The sequence below is a fragment of the Megachile rotundata genome, chromosome 8 (genome assembly GCF_050947335.1).
Source record: "Megachile rotundata isolate GNS110a chromosome 8, iyMegRotu1, whole genome shotgun sequence".
Classification (NCBI taxonomy): Eukaryota; Metazoa; Arthropoda; class Insecta; order Hymenoptera; family Megachilidae; genus Megachile; species Megachile rotundata.
The window spans coordinates 8,310,556-8,324,294 of record NC_134990.1 but is presented as its reverse complement, the minus strand read 5'-3'; the positions used below and the strand labels follow the sequence as shown (position 1 = coordinate 8,324,294).

The 13,739-nt window shown below is 31.6% G+C and overlaps 2 protein-coding genes across 3 annotated transcripts in view; one reads left to right on the top strand and one right to left on the bottom strand.

Annotated features, from left to right (window-relative positions):
• The window catches only part of LOC100878886 (glycerol kinase 3), a 147,873-nt gene that overhangs the window by 248 nt on the left and 133,886 nt on the right, over window positions 1–13,739 (top strand). The window contains exons 1-2 of one of the 2 annotated variants that reach the window (XM_076534900.1): window positions 571–802; window positions 894–974. The gene's annotated coding sequence lies outside the window, so the exon portion shown is untranslated. Of the gene's footprint in view, window positions 1–570; window positions 803–893; window positions 975–13,739 lie in introns of those variants that run through there. The other variant, XM_076534901.1, reaches the window with a different exon arrangement.
• Window positions 1–13,739, bottom strand: part of LOC100878665 (lachesin) — a 127,158-nt gene that overhangs the window by 49,662 nt on the left and 63,757 nt on the right. Inside the window, exon 3 of the mRNA XM_012282075.2 lies at window positions 5,598–5,704. Coding sequence (XP_012137465.2) covers window positions 5,598–5,704 — 107 coding nt within the window. The remainder of the gene's footprint in view (window positions 1–5,597; window positions 5,705–13,739) is intronic.

Genomic DNA, 13,739 nt, shown 5'->3' with positions numbered 1-13,739 from the left:
TCTACTATTACCAATACTTAAAAATGCTAAAATTGACAGCATTAATGGAAAATATCGGTAATTTCATTAAAAACTAATTTAAGATTTAACTGCAGCATTCAAATCTGTATAAAATCAGTTCAGAGTAAATCTGAAGTTTAAAGAAGAATAAATAGATTCGAATTATAATATAACGTGTTAATGTCACTATTCAAAGGAAGGTAGTAAGATAAAACGTAGTAACTGTCTTTATTGGAACATAACGTTTGAGTTTATAAGTATTAACACGAAAATATTCTCAAATAAGAATAAAGAACTATAAAACAGTATCTCTAATTAACGTATTAAATAATTGATAATACCTTTAGCAAATATTTCGGGTTCAACGAAAAAGAAGTCTTGATTTTGCACAACACTACACTTCACAAAACGACGCCACATATTGTACTGATTTTGGCGCGTAACGAACATGCCGAGTGGTAACCGAAGCTTCACGAAGTGACCCGAAGTGATTTAAATTTTCTGCCGAAGTTTCTCGAACTATCATGTTTAAACTGGTTTGAATTTTTATAGTGCGTGGGAAGTCGAAGCGTCTTAGGGTGTACTTTTTTTGACAGCAGTTAAATTTAATGATTTTGTTTAGAATAGTTGTTGTTTTTGTTGATTATGTTAATAATATTGTTAATATAAGTGACATTTAAACGTTTTGAGTGTTTTTATCGAGAAAATTAGATTATACGATAGTTTATTTTCGAATATTAAAATCTGTGCTTCAGACGCCAGGAAGAAGCTTCTAGAAACTACAAGATTATTGAAATTTCAGGTGAAAAGTCAATTTTTATTGCAAAAATAGAAGTTTTATACTTTTTTTGGTATTCTCATATGCACATACTAAATTTAATATTTTTTGACAGGTGAACAACTTTGTTCCTGTCTTGTAAGAAGTGAGGGGGCTTAACAATTTTTCCACTTCATAGAAGGTTGAGCAACAACTGGTAAGTTTTAAATTTTATTAAGAAAAGGAAAATTATTCTTTTAATGTTTTACTTCAAATACTGACCTTTGATGTATAAATTTATAAAAATGATATTTTAATATTCATACAAATTGATTCACCCTTGGAAGCTTATAAGTCAAAATATATTAGTAAATAAAGTTTAAGCGTTTACATTTAAGTTCTTCAAAATTTGTGCAAAGAAATAATAAAGCGATAGACAAGTTTTGTTATAAAATGAATAGCTTTTTTATTGGACCAATTATTATTCTTTTAATTGACACAATATAGAATTGAATCAAAACTTTCAGTAAATCTTAAATTCCATTTATCACTTATACAAAATATCACAATCCAATATTTTCAATACGATAGAATTTAAAAATAATTAATTAACTAAATCAAGCAGAGAAGTGAAACATCAAAAGCATAAACCAAATTACTGTAATTCTACAGTATTTGTTTCACTTTGTAGTGTAATTTACTTTGTCCAAATTGTTGCATAATTAGAGAAATTACTGCATCATTAGAGAAATTAAATGTTAGTAAATGAAGTTACATTGATTGAGTTTCAAAGATTAATGAATATCTGCAATAATATTATTATAATACATTACAAATAGGTATACGATAATAGTATTATGTTCCTTTGAATACCTTTAAACGAAAAAGATGATAAAGTCCATAAAATTTGAATTTGCATCAGATATACTTCAAATAAAAAGCTAAAAGATTTCTTGGATAATAAAATTTGTAAATAAAATCTAATAACTTCAAATAAAAGAAGTTTTGTTTTTGATTTGCTTGAGTTGAAAGGTTGAGAATTTTAAAATGCAAAGAACTTTGTTGATCTGCTTTGTAGCTCTTGTTGAAAGTCTATATCAAGCTCATAATTATGCAAAAATTTATACAACTTGTATTATGTGGAAGAAGCTTACACTACTTCCAAATTCATTGCAGTACATTGGTTCTGAGAATATTAAATTATAGTTTGAGGTTTAATAATAAAACATGATACTTTTGTCTTTGAAGTTACTGTACTTATATTGTATTTTCTTACTCTGAGTTGATACGCTATTAAAGATAAATTGAATAACTCGGTTACTGTCTTAATTAATTGAGAAAAGTTTACAAATGTACATTTATGATTCAAAGTTAAATGTGTTGATTTATTATTATTCGGTGGTAGTGTGGTAATAATTGCAAAAGATGTTACTACAGTTCTTTATTATTGCAACAGAGTAAATTATTTAGATTATCTTAAACCTTCAATTTTGTTGTACGTGTGCATGTACATATGTAGTAATAATTTGTATTGTAGTAAAATTTAATATTCAATGAAATTAAGATATAGTATCTATTCAATCTTTAATAACGTTAAATAACAGACCACGTGCACCGTGTCCTTGTCAATCATCGTTCTAACCTTAATTCAATTTTCACGGAATTATACATAAATTGACTTCGCGGCCGATTGTAATGGTATTATCAAAATACGATGCAATTAGACTAATTATCCCGTATAATGGCCTAAAATTCGTCGTACAGGGGCTATTGAATTACAGAAATAATCAAGGAGAAATTGCGAATGCACGCTTCATCCGAGCCGTCAGACTTGCCGTAGTCGGCATTAAGCTTTAAATGAAAAATTAGCAGCAGTTGCTCGTTACCACTTTACTCTCGCATAATGTCATTAGACGCTCGTAACCAAATTATTTATCTCTTTATAGCTGTGTCAAAGAGACCTTAACGAGAGCCAGCTTGGGCTTGTTACAACACAAGTCTTGCTTCTGAGGGCTTCGCTTTTGAATTTTCAACGTCCCCCTTATTATTCCCGCCTTTTTTCTTTCTTCGGCTCGGCGAAATTGAAACACGTGTTACGGCCACGTTACGGCGAATCGTTAAATTTTCCATAAGTGTAATGCAAGTTAACGGGGATGAAAGTCGTTCCTGTTGAGCAAACACGAATTCATTCGCCTGGTCGTTTCATTCGTATTTGGAAACCGCCGGGATTAAATGTCGGCAATATTGAGGATATTAAAACTTGCCGGCGGAGAGAATGAACGATAACCTTGTGGTTCTTTTTTTTTAATTCACTATGGCCAATGAAAGTCGGATTGCACTCTCTTTATTGAGCTTTCGACCGGATATAGTGCTCGACACGGTATATATTCAGACAAATAAGTTTTCTTTGTATATACTGGCTGGCTCATAATTCATGGAGTTCAACATTTTTATATCTTCTCTAATCTTTCTTTGGGATGAATTATAGTTAGGTTATGTATACATATATGTACCATTCGGCAAAGAATTTATTTTTGAATGAATAATTATTTTTTACAAGGATACAAGTATCTTTATATTCTATTATATATTTAACTTCATATATTATAAAGATAAATAAAATTCAATAAAATGAAGTTTTAAAATTCTTCATAATATATGAAGTTCATGTAAATTATTTAAGGGTGATAATAGAATAGTCTAGAAATAAAAAATTTAAGAAATAGTCTATTATAAAAAATTTAGATTTGTAGCAACTAGCAGAAAACCTCTTCTAATTAATTTAAGAATTAAAATTTAAATACATTTAAAGCAACTGAGTAGAACAGAGACACAGCGATAAATTAAAATACGTGATTAAAGTTGTGCCAAGTATAAGACAGTTTTAACTGATTCAAAAGTCCATTGAATCTGTTACAATGTAAATAAGCTCAGCCAGTTCGAAATAGCACTTTAATACTAGTAAAGACAAATGTTAATGCATGAAAAGATTAATCAGACTGCAATGCTGATAAAGAAGAAATTAAATATACAATGTTCCAAATATTTTGTTATAATGGAAACAGAATTTTTGAAGTTACTATTCGTTTAGAACGTCTCGGGTGGTGTACTTGGTGTTAGGTAATGAAATTGTCTTCATGATTACGGATATGAAATTCAACACGATGGGGAAATGGTTCTATTTTTGTGTTCAAACAGGGGCTGAGGAACGAGATTATCAAATTAGACAGAGTGTTCCCGAATTTAATGGTGTGTATATGGATTGTTTGAGAAATTTGTTTTTGGGAGAGGCGGATTTGGGAATATTTTTATTTTGGGATTTGGATGATTTGGGGGATGGAAATTGGAATTTTAAGAATTTGGAAATTTAGAAATTTGGAAATTTAGAAATTTAGAAATTTAGAAATTTAGAAATTGGAATTTTTAAAATGTGGGAATTTGGAATTTTGGAAATTTAGAAACTTAGAAACTTAGAAACTTGAAAATTTAGAAATTTAGAAATTTAGAAATTTAGAAATTGGAAATTTGGAAATTTGGAATTTTAGAAATTTAGAAACCTAGAAACTTGAAAATTTGGAAAATTTCTAAAACCAAAAACTTGTAAATTGAAAACTGAGAATATACAAATTTATAAACAGAAAGTTTAAAAACATAAAAATAAGTAACAGATTGTTCAAATTATTTAAATTTATTGAGATTATAAAAGTGCAGTTCGATTTAGCAGAAACGAATATTCCGGTTTCAGTTTAAGAAATAAACGAGAGCAACTTTCGTCGATTACTTAGTTTTGAACAACTTTTTTATCTTCAATTTAAAACGTGACCGTGTACTACGGCATGTTGGAATACTCGCTCCACCTTTTTCTCTATTACGAACTGTAACACGTTTATAACGTTGTTACAGTCTGTTTGGTATCTGCTACAATTGCCGGTGAATAATAAAATATTAAAGAGGAATACGATAATCGTCTTTAATTTCTGTCGCGACACATATTGCTTCCATTATTTTACAATTTAACTTACAATTTTAAATTATAGAAGTAACAGGATGGGTTTGGACATCCTTTGATCCTTATTTTATAAGAGAAATTCGTAGTTCTTCTGTTGGGGCGAGAAAATAGCTCTCTGTTGCGAACTTACCAGACGTACCGATGTCAACCCATAAGTTGTCGCGTAAATAGAATGTCGTGTTTAGAAGAGACTCCGATTGGTCAGAATAGAAAAATGGACGCTTCTCACGTATTTTCGGAACAATTGTCTCTCGCGGTCACGCGCAACAATTAGGCGAAAAACAATGACAGTCGGCAAACGTCTCTCAAGTGAGCGAGATAGCGCGAATCGCGTTCAGCAGTTGTTATTGTCATTATTATTCTTACGCGCCTGTATGTAACGCTGAAAGTGTTCACGGTGGGGATAGAGCTTCTTTTACTTTGGGTCCTCACGCGCCAACTCGTGGGTTGACATCCGTACGTAAATTATTACGCCTAAATTGAAAATTCACGCGTACCAAAAATACGAGAAAAATTGACAATATTTGAACTGCGAGTGCGTCACGAGTGCGTCATAGCTGACGCACCAACTCGTGGGTTGACATCCGTACGTAAATTATTACGCCTAAATTGAAAATTCACGCGTACCAAAAATACGAGAAAAATTGACAATATTTGAACTGCGAGTGCGTCACGAGTGCGTCATAGCTCACGCGCCAATTCGTGTGGGAAAACATCGGTATACAGAGCTATCTTTTCGTAGAATTTGTTCGAAATAATGCATGCAGCATCCATGTGTCGCAAGGATTTTGTACGTCAGTCGGTCGATGAATTTTCATAGGGGTAACTTACCCTGTAACCCCCCAAATGGTTGACCAGACACGTAAAAGTTGCGTCCCTTCCGAGTGGCACCGTTAGATTCGCGATAGGGCCAGAAAAATCCGGTGCCAAAGCGCCGCCTGAAACAAATACACGATTCATGTGGAAAACTGGAATTTGCATATCTTTCCGGGTGAAACTTGACAGTGCGACGTTTATTTACTAAGCAAAATGTAGTTGATAAAAATTTGTCGAATAAGAGTAATGAAAACGACCTGTTTCGTGTAGTAGAGTGTTGAACAATTGATTTATTTGGTTAACTCTTTGATTGTGTGCTGAATTGTGTTACTCTTCAATTTTTATGTTAGTATTTGTGTATTTTGTTGTGGAAGAGGTTAAATCTAGACGTTTTTAATAATTGGATGATTTGGAAATTAAAATAGGTGTTTGGTAATTCAAAAACATTAATTAGTTTGGTAATTCAAAATATTAAATTTTCAAATATTTAGATCTGTTAATTTTTAATTCTTAAATTTCTAAATATGTAGGTTTTCAAATTGTCAAATTGTCAAGTATTTATATTTAAAAATTCTCACATTTTCAAATTCCCAAAATTAGATATTTATGATTAGATATAAATACTATCAAGTTTTTAAATTTCCAAATTTCCAATACCAGCAATTTATATGTTAAATGAATGCAACCTATGTGATTTTATTTGTGCGGTTTAATTATAATCGTATAATTTAATTATACGATTTAATTAAATAAATTCAATTGGTTCCAACACAAAGTAACTTCACATCGAAGCATTGTAACGAAAAATCAATATGAATATTTTTTGTTCATTATTTCAACGATAAGGGTATTAAAATGAGAGAAATGATTCCATAATTTCAAATTATTACCCTCTATTTTAATTTTGAGTAAAATTTACCGGGGACTGAAATATAATAGGAAAGGATCGATATAATATTACGTTGTTTCGGAAAGGGAGCAACGTTCGCGTGTTATATTTCATATTTAATGCAGCTATTAAATTATTTTGACATTAAACACCATCGTATTATACATATATTACTCGATACGTGAGTCTCGATCATTTTGTATCAAGTAGATCGTGTCATATTTTTTCTTCCATTATTGCATGCATTTTCGATAATACATTATCTTGCTTTCCGTGCAATCTGTCGAATAATTGTATTCTTGATTATTTGATTACTGATGTTGATTGTTCCAGTTATTGTATTTCGCGTAATAAATATTCTTGAAGTTATTAATTTCATTTTCGAAAGTGGCCATACGAGGTTTCACCATTTGTACGATAAATTAAATTTAAAAATATTCAAATTTTCGAATCCTAAAATACTGTCATTTTCAAATGTGTAGAATTAAAATATAAGGAGTAGAAATTACTCAATTATTGATGTAAAAATTTTTTAAAAATATCAAATTTAAAAAATTGTCATCTACAAATACCCCAATGACAAAATCCCTAAACGATAATTTGAAAACTTTTAATCGTTCCAGAATTGATATTTTCAAAATTATTATCCCTAAGTACCTCAAATCTCAAGATTTCAAATTTCCAAAATTATCACACTCTCAAAGTTCCAAATTCTAAAATTTTCAGAGCTCTAAATATCCTTTAAAATTAACAACCCCTCTACTCATTCTCTCTCACAATTCAATGTTCAATTAAACAGATGTTCAGTTCAACCGATAATTATTTACAAAAATTAGAGAATTATTTATCGCATTCATTGTTTTAAACAAAAGCTGCACAAAGTCTGGAATTTATTCCGCTGGTAACTAAACGTTAACATCATCCTCATTACACTGGATGTTCTGGTACACAAGTCTGTACGAAAACTGCATTCTGGCTAGATAAAACGCTGCATTAGCAACGAGATATGTATATACCGTCGGCTAAAACTTTGGTATCACTATGTAAACGATAGATTGCACGGATCTTACAAAGAGATAAACAGTTTTAATTTACTCGACGAACTTTACTTTCTATGAAACAGTTCATTCTACTCTTTTCAGTTTCCTTCTCATTTTAAATAAAAGTTGAATCTTTTTCCAAATTTTCTGTTCATTGTAGGAATTTTATTTTTGATTTTTCATGTAATCACTTTTTTATTTAGGGAAAAGTTTCTGGGTTTTGAATTTTCTAATTTTTTAATTATTACATTGTTAAATTGTTAAGTTGTTAAATTGTGAAATTGTGAAATTGTGAAATTATCAAATTGTTAAGTTGTCAAATTGTGAAATTGTCAAATTGTCAAATTGTCAAATTGTCAAGTTGTTAAATTGTCAAATTGTTAAATTGTTAGATTGTCAAATTGTCAAATTGTCAAGTTGTTAAATTGTCAAATTGTCAAATTGTTAAATTGTTAGATTGTCAAATTGTCAAGTTGTCAAGTTGTCAAATTGTCAAGTTGGTAAATTGTCAAATTGTTAAATTGTTAGATTGTCAAATTGTCAAATTGTCAAATTGTTAAATTGTCAAGTTGCCAAATTGTTAAATTGTCAAGTTGCCAAATTGTTAAATTGTTACGTTGTTGAGTTGTCAAATTGTCAAATTGTCAAATTATTAAATTGTCAAATTGCTAAATTCTTAAATTTCTAAATTACAAAATTCTTAAATTTCTAAATTACAAAATTCTCAAGTTCCAAAATTTCTATAATTTCAATCAAGTTTAAAAATTTTTAAGCTTAACAAATTTTAACCATCTAAATTTTCAAGTCGATAAATCTCCAAATTCCCAAAGTGTGAAATTTTCAAATTTATAAATTCCACAGTTTATAAATTTGTGAACTCGCAAACTACCAACGTCCCAAATTTCCAAACTCCCAAATTCCCATATTTATAAATTTACAAATTCCTAAATTACCAATGTACCCAAATATCACAATTCTGACACCCTATATACTCTGACCCCATCGATTTCCCTATTAAAAATATTTCACAGAATTCATTTCGATCATCATTTCCCTTTCATTGCATTATTAAAAAACACGCGCGATTCACAGTTGCAGTCTATCGTTTACATTTTAACGAACTCATGAAATTACGATACGTTTTAGATGAAAGATCACGTTTCCAATACGCAGCGCAGTTTGTATACGTTGCATTAAATAATTAATCTCGTAATTAATTACAAAGCACAAACAGCTTAGCGATCGCACGCAGGGCGTAGCAGGGGATTTAGCTAGTGCTCGGTCCTGCTTGGAAAAGCGAGCACGTAGGCTACGTTTTATTTTTCACTCTTGAGGACAGTTGTTCACCTGCTGATATAGCGCAGCTGAAAATATCAAAAACCGGATACTTTTCCATTACGTTTTGTGCAAGGTGTTTCTACTTCTCGGTGTCAACGTGTTGGAACTGACCCAGGAAGACGACTACAATTCGTCAGAATATTATTTATAGCATTTATGATAGTAAATAAATTCTGAAACTTCGGTTTCGAAAATTCAGCCCAATTTATTAAATAAATACAGAATACAGTAATTTGAATTTGTAACAAATAGTAATCTCAAGGTAAAAATCTGAAGATAATTTCTCAAAAATAAATACAGAATCTACAGTAATTTGAATTTGTAAGAAATAGTAATTTCAAGGTAAAAATCTGAAGGTTTCCCAAAATACAAATATTCAAAGAAGCATAGAAAATGTTTCCTATATCTTTCAGGAAACAACGAATTGCTCTATCATTGTACAAGTTAAGGCTATTTAGCAGTAAACTATATTCGAAATGAAGTGCAGCATGGAACATGTTAATAGCGTCAGCTCGCTGAGATTTATTCGCAAGAACGTGAACATTCCATTTCTTGATACGTGCTTGCTTGGAAGACGCATAGCGTCGTCGCAGTACAGATGCTTTGTACTTTGCGCAGTTACACATAGAATTTCATGTTTCATTTTCGTGGCGCAGCGTGCTAGGGTAATTTGATAGAGAATAAACGAGCCGTGTCTGCGCGATGCCCGTAATATCAAATGCCTCACATTTCCTGCGATATTAAACGGTACTTGATTAGACCTAACCACCCTTCGCTTCACTATCTCCATCGATCAACTTTGATACTTCATTTTAACCATTAGGTTTATCGTGATAACTTGATTTCTTATTAAAATATTTTTCAATCTTATTTCGTTTATTCATTCGTCGATACTTTTTTCTTATTTCTTGTACAAAGATTAATTTGGTTGATAGTTAATTTTATTGTGCGGTTTTTTGTAGAGGTTCTTGTAGGGTTGAATACTGTATAATATAAAATTTCTAAATAAAATTAACATAATTTGTAAGTTTAATAAGTATATGTATTTAATAAACTTAAATGGTTCAGCATATTTTATTTTAAAATGTAATTAAGATCAATCTCATTGAAATGATATATAGAAGTTTGATTAGTATATCTATTGTATAGGAATATATAAAATTGATACAGTATACACTAACTTAGATTAGTATATCCAGTATACATCAATATTGAAACTTTATTAGTACATCTAACTATAGTCTAACATATGAGTTGGGTAAGTACATCCATTATACATTAACATATGTGTGAGTTTAATCAGCACATTCACTATATGCTAATATATAAATTTGATCAGTACCTCCACTATGCACTAATTTTGAAACTTCATTATTACATCTTTTATAGTCTAACATATGAATTGGGTAAGTACATCCATTATACATTAACATATGTGTAAGTTTGATAAGCACATTCACTATATGCTAATATATAAATTTGATCAGTACATCCACTGTAGTCTAACATATAAGGTGGGCAAGCACATCTATTATACATTAACATATGTGTAAGTTTGATCAGCACATACACTATATGCTAATATACATATATATATTTGTTCAGTCCGTCCATTATACTCTAACATATGTGTAATTAGATTAGTATATCCCCTCATATGTAGATTTGATCAGTACCTTCACTATGCACTAATATATATATAAGCTTGATCAGTATATCCACTATACCTCCATATGTAAATTTTATCAGTTCCTCCCCTATGCACTAATATACACATAAGCTTGATCAGTACACCCACTATACCCCAATAAGTTAGTTTGATCAGTACATCCACTGTGCGCTAATATACACATAAGCTTGATCAGTACATCCCATATGCACCAATATAAGCTTGATCAGTACATCCACTACATAATACCTAAATTTAATCAGTACAACCCTTATACATCAGTACACAATTAATTCCAAGTACACCATCACATAAATTATTTCCATAAGAAACTAACAATGACCTTAAAACCCTATTTGCACCCACTTCTTTGAATCTTTGCCCTCATCTGAGACCACACCATCTATTTTTGATAATAGCAACATAGTCCTCAGATGACAATGAAGTATTAGAAGCCACAAATTTGAAATAAAGTGTTTTCTTTGATCAGCAACGAACTATTGTAAATTAGTCGATCCATTAAACACGGCGGATCGCGAAGAAACGTTGCACCGTTCCCATGTCAATTAATCGGGCTCGTCTTTGAATAAAAACAGGACGGAATAAATCTACGTTCCTGTTCTCTCTCCGGCGCGAAATTATCCGTTCAAAAGCCGCTGTCGACGAGTCACCGGTAGTCGTTCGAGTCCAATTAGTAGCAGCCGCCGGTGGATCCGATTGCAAAGGCATGAAATTACAATAATTAGCTGGATGTTGTCCGGCGTTCGGGCTTCTTTTTAATCTGTTTTTCCGCGTCGCTTGCAAAGCACAAGGGAAAAGCTCGGTCGGATGTCAAGCAGCGAGAAGCGAGGGAGAAAGAGGGACGAAAGTCGAAAGAGACCAACTAAGAAATCCTGCTTGGTAATGAAATAAGAGGCAACAGTTTTTAGTTAAATGGCAGAAGGAGGGACCGAAGCATACGGGGGTGGGTAAAAGAGGAACTACGGGGGCAAAGATAAGCTCGAAGTCGAGCCGTTGGGATCTTAGAGGAGACAAGCTTGACCTATTTGTCTCATAACAACGGTAATAGGATCGGAAAGTATTTATAAGTAGAAGTGACAATCGCCGTGGGACAAGCAGTCTGCCCGAGTGGCCGAGAGCAAAGTAAATTGATGGCGGCGGTATTACCCGGAAATAAAGACACGAAATAAACGTTCCTCCGGCAAAGATGAAATTCTTGTATTGAACCTCTCAAGTGCCGAATAGCACCGTATTGTAATATTAAGGTATTCGATCATCGATTTCACCGACTAACTCATTTCTGAGAGTTTAAAGGGTTCAAAGTAAAATAATTCCACAAAAAATAAGTCATGTGTGGATATGAGGGACCTCTGATGATACATGACTCTGTAAGGGTTGTTCAGAAAGTGATACATAGTTTTCATAAATTGTTTTTCGATATTTCTGAGGAGCATATCAAAGAAATGGAGACCTTACGTCATCAATATGATTCCCTCTAGAAGGTCAGTCTATTGAAGGAACGTGGAAATATGAAACCGATTGAAAAAATAATTTATGAGGAATTTTCTGTAAATAATAGAGATACTCGTAATATTTTCATATATATCTATCGATAAAATATGATATTTAAAATTAAAAGTTTAAGTATTTAGGCTCAAATTTTTTCAAACTTTTACAATCACTTCAAATTGTCTCCAATTTTGTTTTGAACCTCTCAAAGGTTCACGAATTTGCAAATTTATGTTTCATTAAATCTTCAAAATTTAAGTTAGCTTGTTTATGTTTATGAAAAGAGGAGAATGTAATCTGCAGTTCTGTCTACTGTAAAAATTGTGTACATTATTCGGAATGTTTACAAGAAGCAATATTAGCGATCAATCGACCGACAAAACTGAAATTTCTGTACTAAATTTGAAATACCAGAAGAGTCTGGACGCTTCGGCGGAGCAGTCTATCGATTTTGTATTTCTATCGGATACCGATATCGAAATATCACAGGAAACGTTTAGACATTAAGACCTTTCCTTTCTTAATATCACCGTCACGATTCAATTGGTTCTTCAGGTATTTGTAACGATTATATTGTTCTATGGTTATACAAATATTGTTCTTTGATAATCGATTAATATTGGGAATATTAAGTTGCTGAGTATATTTATCTCTTTTTAAAGGTCGGTGAACACAATATTGATTTTGTGATATTTTTATTTTTTATTGTAAGAATTAAACATTGATGAGAATTGGGAAGTTTGGGAAATTAGGAAATTATGTTGGAAATGGAAAATTCAGAAACAAGTCAGTTTTGAAAGTATTATTACATCAAATAATTACACAATTAATGTACACCTAGATATCTAATAAACGTACCACATGGTATACGCTTCAACTTTCATATAGCATACAACCATATTTAATATACTAATACATCTAAACAATTGGCTAATACCCATATCACACTGTACTGTGATAAGAATTTAGATACTAAATGTATCATATCTAATAAACATATCACACACTGCTACAGAACGTATTAAAATTAAAAAGGAATAGAAACAATCAATCACATAGCACTGAGCTAAAGTACTTAAACTTGCATCTATCATCTTCGATTATGCAAAAATTATTGTCAACCAAAAGCCAACTGTTTCTACTCTTTCTACTTGCGAAACCTTTCTTTTGCGTCACACGCTGAGTCTTTATAGAAAAATCGTAAATTTTTCATGAGAAAATAATAACCACCAGGAGCTCCTTTCCATTCGATTAAAAGAAGAAACTGCGGTTATACCACGGCCATAAATCGTTCGTGTCCATCAGATTTATCAATATATCACGCAACAGGCAACCAAAAGTTTTCACGAACAGCTTATTATCGAACTTTCCGTGCCAGCTTATTACCAATATTAAATATCGTAAAATTCTTAACCCCCGTGGAATGTTCGCGTCAGCGTTGAATCAGTACCTTCAACATAATGTTGGTCTTCTTGTTCCGTAATAAGGAATTTTATTAATCGTGACGCGGTACAACTTCCGCTCGCGTGTTTCCCTTTTCTTCGTTGCATGTCAGTGGAAATTTTACTCGGTTCTTAAATCTTTCGTTTAACTTTTGGATTGTTTGCGTTTTGTGGTGTTTTGCCATATCGCCACGCGTTATATTACCACTTGTTGTTGCATTCAATTGTTACAATTTCGAGTCGTGCTATTTTTAAATTGAGTTGTGGATT